At 37.0% G+C, this 6,576-nt stretch overlaps 1 protein-coding gene across 2 annotated transcripts in view; it reads left to right on the plus strand.

Moving 5' to 3' along the window:
- BARD1 (BRCA1 associated RING domain 1) overlaps window positions 1-5,476 on the plus strand; it is a 75,084-nt gene extending 69,608 nt beyond the window's left edge. For both annotated transcript variants that reach the window (XM_027122154.1, XM_027122162.1), the window contains exons 10-11: window positions 2,620-2,717; window positions 3,778-5,476. In XM_027122154.1, the coding sequence (XP_026977955.1) occupies window positions 2,620-2,717; window positions 3,778-4,110 (431 nt within the window). In that variant the 3' untranslated portion in view covers window positions 4,111-5,476. The remainder of the gene's footprint in view (window positions 1-2,619; window positions 2,718-3,777) is intronic.
- The last annotated feature ends 1,100 nt before the right edge of the window (window positions 5,477-6,576 follow it).

Genomic DNA, 6,576 nt, shown 5'->3' on the forward strand with positions numbered 1-6,576 from the left:
ATCATTTAATTTTTGTGTCTTTAGGTATGATGTACATTTTCCTATTTGTTACAGTCTCCATAACTCCCTACCACTTAACACAAGGTTCCCCACATGATTATATAATTTGAGCGGCCCTTGTAGGTGTTCGAGTTACAGTCTTTGGACTAGATGTCACACCCGAATTTCAAAAAATTCTCCATGTTTTCTGTTCTACAATGGCAATCCTAACAGATCGTTATAGACCTAGAAACTGTTCCTTAGTTTTCACAGGGAAGCTATATTTTCCTTCTTTAGCTGATATTAAGTGGTAGAGAGAGTTGGCAAATTGTTACTTGGAATAAAAGGATATCAGAGGAACACATTCTTCATTTAGCTCAGTAATTGTAATTAGAGCATTGGATTTTTCTGCCTGCCTTTACAGAAATTTACTGAACAATTGCTATAAGGCTGAAAGTTTTGTGACTTGAGGCATATTTACACTGAAAGAGTACTGGCATCTTCCTCTGGTAGTGCCATGCTGCCCTCTTGGTGTCTGCCATCTCATTTCTCTTGATGCCATGCTTATCTCATTCTAGTATCTGTTAAGACTACATTCTGTTGATTGACTAACGCTGGCATATTGCCTGGATCAATTGAAACCATTTTAGTATGCTTTTTTGATAGTTTAAATAACCAGTCAAATAAACCCATAAAATGCATAAGCAGCCAGCATAGGCACAGCCCATTTTTTTATTTCTGTAGTTACACATTAGCTCTTTACTTGTTACAGTTACTTGATATTATAGGAGTATTCAGTGTTCAGTCCTTGGCTTTATATGCTGGCATATACAGTTCATCTAAAGATACTGGTATAAATGCTCTTCAAATATCATCAGGAAAGGAGGTTTAGGAAGGGGGTAACATGCTTAAGTGATAAAAAGTAAAAGTAATAATTTATATGTGAAATAATGAGTTTGAGGTAAGTCAGTGATTTGGGTAGATTGGTAATTTTTTTGCATTGGTGTTTAATGTAGAACCAATATATGATGTCATGTAAGCACACTGTCAGTGTTTCTCCTATGATTTTGACGTAGTCAAAAATTTTATTTTGAGGCTTATTTTTAGTATACAGTAATGTTAATATTTTAGTATTAGCTTCATTGGAAAGATAGTTTTTTATACCCTGTGGGTAGTTATTAAAAATTCTATTTTTAAAATATGATTTTTACTACATGCAAAAAACAATTTTTAATAAAAAACATCATATTTATGATAAGTTAGTGAGAAGAGTAGAATTCAGCATAGCAAACTTAGCTAAATATGATCCTTGGACTTCCCTGGTGGCGCAGTGGTTGAGAGTCCGCCTGCCGATGCAGGGGACACTGGTTCGTGCCCCGGTCCGGGAAGATCCCACATGCCGTGGAGCGGCTGGGCCCGTGAGCCATGGCTGCTGAGCCTGCGCATCCGGAGCCTGTGCTCCGCAACGGGAAAGGCCACAACAGTGAGAGGCCCTCGTACCGAAAAAAAAAAAAAAAAAAATGATCCTTGTATTGAAAACACTGGGGATGTTTTAGTCCCCAGGCAAAACTAGCAAAAAATTAAGAATCACATGATAGGGAATTATAGATATGTCAGGGTTGAGTGTTCAACTGGAATATGCATTCATAGTCCCAAGTTAAGAAAAAATTCAGTCCCTTGACAAAGCTCTGCTTTTGGTGAGATAGATGTATTCAGTCATTAAAATATTCTAACTTTTATATATTATGCAATGTCTTGGAATATCTCAGTTGAAGCAGCTCTAAAACATTTGAAATATTCACCAAGTCATCTCTAGACTGGTGACTTCATTGACTACCTGTCAATTCCAAACACGTCCCAGACTCTGCTTTAGTGTTTATTTTAACAAGAGCTGTAGAGCCCCTGTTATTTGACCAGCTTAATAAGCGAGGTGTTCTGGACTCAAGTACTTTCCTTAATGTCAGATCACTTATAGTCTAACAGGAGGTTAGGCATAGGACCACCAGAATGAGTGGGGCAGATGATAAGACCTCAGGGTCAGATCATTGTGGGCTGAACTAAATGAGGGACTTTTTATTACTTTAATTTTGATAATGGTTATAAATTAAAATTTAGATTTTTATTTTTGCACATGAAATAATGTACTGATTTAGGTTTTTCAGAAAGAAAACTAAAATTTGTATTCAGTACTACTTCATTGCTCAGTCCTCTGAAGAAAAGATTTCTTACATTTTCTTTATATGGAAAACCAGTTTTGTTTTGTTTTTTTTGCGGTACGCGGTCCTCTCACTGCTGTGGCCTCTCCCGTTGTGGAGCACAGGCTCTGGACGCGCAGGCTCAGCGGCCATGGCTCACGGGCCCAGCCGCTCCGCGGCATGTGGCATCTTCCTGGACCGGGGCACGAACCTGTGTCCCCTGCATCGGCAGGCGGACTCTCAACCACTGTGCCACCGTGGAAGCCCTGGAAAACCAGTTTTATTACATTTTGTTTTGGCATAAGTAAAGTTTCTTTTTCTGTTTCAGAACAATATTTAACCATGAAGAAGAAAAATCACTTAGGTAAATGGCATAATTTCAATGTGAAAGAAATAATGCTCACTTGATATGTATTTTGCTTTTATCCTCGTTTTTTTTTCCCAGGGGTGAGAGCATGTCTACAAAGAAAAGAATATGAACAGGAAGAAAAGTATGAAATTCCTGAAGGACCACATAGAAGCAGGCTCAACAGAGAACAGCTGGTATTTTCCTTTTGATACTACTTTTATTGTTCTTATTATAACTTAATACTATTATTACTGTCAGGAAAAACTTCTCCTGCCCTTTCAACAAGTCCAGGTGACTGATTAAAACTTTAATTGTGCTTATTTCAAGCACTTGATTCTGAGAGATGATTACAATGAGCAGTAAAAACCAGAATGTAATAATTTCATACTGTTACTAGATTTTGGGCATCTTGAACATTCCCATAAACCTTTCAGAATCTGAGGTGAGTCTCAGATATAGGAAGTACCTTGAGAGAAGACTTAGAGCTACTGCTCGGATTTAGTTAACCATGTCTTTATTACCATATATTGTAGTTTTAATGGATAAAATTCCATTACCCTGTTGACATATAGGTATATTAAAAATGCCAAAGAAAAGTTTTTGTAGAAGGGACTTGTGAAACTTTTTCTGTAAAGCTCACAGAAGTGTGTTTCATATCTAATTGGATCCCTAGCCATGGCCATATAATGTATTGTGTTCTAAGGAAAACGTCTCTAGAATCCTGGAGGCCACACTCCCACGTCACTGCCTTGGGGACCTTAGATTGGTAGTATATAGGAACCTAAATATGGATGGGCAGAATTGGAAAACTCCATAGAAAAGCTGTTACTCTTACAATTAAGTTTAGCTTGGTATCCGTGAAGCATGTTTCAGTTACCCTAGGAAGGAATTCTTGGGGCTTTAAGTCCCACGAAATAAATGAATAAATATTCTGATATAAGACGCTTGATGAACAGGTTTTATGTGGATGTATACCATACACACACACAGAGACACACACACAGAGCACACCTAAAATGTGAGAAGAGTGAAAAGCACCAGAATCTTAAGGAAAAAATTGTATAGGAAACCTTTATTTGCATGAGTATTTTTTTTTTTTTACCTAAATGGTTTATTTGAAATACAGCTTGTCCTAACACCTCATTAAGTAGCTTCTTAACTGCTTGTGACTTTTCTTTTTATTTCCCTATTCATATGCAGTGTTTTTAAATATTTTGGTCTGCTTTTAATGAGCTTTTTTTTTTGTTTTTTCAGTTGCCAAAGCTGTTTGATGGATGCTATTTCTATTTTGGGGGAACCTTCAAACACCATCCAAAGGACAGCCTTATTAAGCTTGTCACTGCATCTGGGGGACAGATCCTCAGCAGAAAGCCCAAGCCAGACAGTGACGTGACTCAAACCATCAATACAGTCGCGTACCATGCCAAACCTGATTCTGATCAGCACTTCTGCACCCAGTATATCATCTATGAGGATTTGTCTAATCATCGCCCAGAGAGAGTTAGGCAGGGCAAAGTCTGGATGGCTTCTTCCAGCTGGTTTATAGATTGTGTGATGTCCTTTGAGTTGATCCCTCTTGACAACTGAATCCTATACCAGATGTACATTTCAAATTGAACTTACACAGTGTGAGAGCCCAGTGACTGCACTGTTTTGATCATTCACATTTTTACAAATAGGTAGACTCATTCATACATTTTTTTGCCTTGAATTAAAAAAAACCAAATTGCCAGATTATGAATTCATTCTGTGTTTACCATTTAGATGTGGAGATTGCTTTAAGGGATTTTTCTTTTTAAAACTGGCATATGTGTTGATTCATCATGTCTTTCTATTCACATTATCAGCTGTCAGATTAATGAGAGGGGATCAGAACTGTTGGTTAAACATACAAGTGGTGTCATTATGTCTCACCCTTTTAATGTTCTTTGATGAAAAAAATCCACACCTGCCACCAGCAAAAATACTTGCCTTCGTTTAGTAAGCAAATAATATTGTCAAATAATTTATTCTGGCTTTGTTATAATGAAAATAGATTACCTGGTCTAAATTTGCCACCATAGGTGTTGAATTCTTCTCCTGTCTACAGTTGTATTTATTTTGCTACTTATAATTTACCTGTTCCTACATTTTTGTTCCCTTTTTAAAAAAATCTTGTCTCTTAATCAGGAAATCATGATTTGAATCTCAACATTACTGTTCTCTGGTGGTGAAAGTCAACATTGGGCTCATGATATATATTTTTATTGTATATATTTGCTTATTGTTAATCAACTTATAACTGTGTTAATATATATATAAATGTGTAGAACATTTTCTCTAACACATTTTAGAGACATTGTTAGTCAAATGTAAATAAATTAGGGAGCAGTCTTTCTGGTAGACCTTATGTATTGCTAAAATAATTTTTCTGTAGGTCTTAATTTCTTTCTTCATAAATTGTTTTTCACTTTTGGATTGCTGGGGAGGCAGAAGTTGGTGATTACTTGATTTAGAACAGATTTTTGTGCAGGTGATACAAAAGGCTATGACAGTAAGTTTAATGGTAGTAGTGAAAAGGACTTATTCATAATACCAGGACCAGGACCATCAAGGCTGCAGAATAGTAGACAGGATGTCACCTGAGAATGGGGAGACCTGGGAAGGTTACTCTGGTCTGAGTATTTCTTATTTGTGAATCAATAAGGTAGATTAGATCATTTTAAAATATTTTCTAGAAGTAGATTCTTTAATAAGTCTGTCTGAAATTTAATGTACTTATAATATTAAAGATTTGGAAAGGGTGTTACTGTTGAGACTTGCCAGTTTGGTCCCTTTTGGGCCAAAGGGAATAGTTTGGTAACCATTAGATTAGAATACTGAGATTCTGAAGTTCATGAACATTTTAAGATCCATTTATTTGAAGTTTGAGATTCAGCTGATTATTTCAAAATAAAATTTACTTTAATCCCTTCTTTGACATGTTATTTTTCTATATGAAGAAATAAATTATGTGAACACAATAATACAGCTGACCCTGACCTTCAAGGGTGAATTAACTCTGAAACACTCTCTCCAACCAGTATTGTGTTTGTTCCACATTTCATTCAAATGGAGAATGATAAACAACATAGCACCAAGCAAATCTGAGGGGTTAGATAATGTCTGGATTAAATAATTTAAGACTCTGGGATTTTGGTTGTCATTTTTGATTTATAATTGACTTCTAGTCACTTTCTATTGCCTCATTGGTCATATTCCTAGACAGGTTTGTGTTTGTTCCTCTGATCTGAATCCCCGTTTGTAAAAACACTTTGGGGAGTTGCTACTCGCTTTCCTTCATTCACTTTCTTGGTTTGTCCTCCTCCCTCTTTGTTGTATTTTGTGTCCCACTATTAAGCAGTTTTGTTTTTGGTTTCTTTAAATATTTATTTTGGCAGCAGTTAGTTGATGTTAAGCTCTTGAAACTTGTATTTTCTGTATAGATATACTTGTAATTATTTTCATTTTTCAGTCATAGATTCAAGCTTCCTTTTTTTTTTTTTAATTAATTTATTTATTTTTGGCTGTGTTGGGTCTTCGTTTCTGTGCGAGGGCTTTCTCCAGTTGCGGAGAGCGGGGGCCGCTCTTCATCGCAGTGCGCGGGCCTCTCACTGTCACGGCCTCTCCCATTGCGGAGCACGGGCTCCAGACGCGCAGGCTCAGTAGTTGTGGCTCACGGGCTTAGTTGCTCCGTGGCATGTGGGATCCTCCCAGACCAGGTCTCGAACCCGTGTCCCCTGCATTGGCAGGCAGATTCTCAACCACTGCGCCACCAGGGAAGCCCCTCAAGCTTCCTTTTTATTTGCCATAAATCACTAAAGTTCTTTGTGTTTCCACATCTCTGTTTCTTCTATAGAGGTGACTTACTCTGCACTGTTGAAGAACGATCCTCTGCAAGACTTGTGAGGAAAGCTTTCAGCTGACAAAAGCTTGTCTTTTTGAGCGCTGCATTTCTAAAGTATATTAGGTACTTTATTACTTAAATAAACTTTTTTGAATACAGTGTAACCTTGGTAGCTTGGAATCATCATT

This window comes from Aethalodelphis obliquidens, unplaced genomic scaffold (assembly GCF_003676395.1).
Source record: "Aethalodelphis obliquidens isolate GAN/ISIS:26980383/991018 unplaced genomic scaffold, ASM367639v1 scaffold2, whole genome shotgun sequence".
Lineage (NCBI taxonomy): Eukaryota > Metazoa > Chordata > Mammalia > Artiodactyla > Delphinidae > Aethalodelphis > Aethalodelphis obliquidens.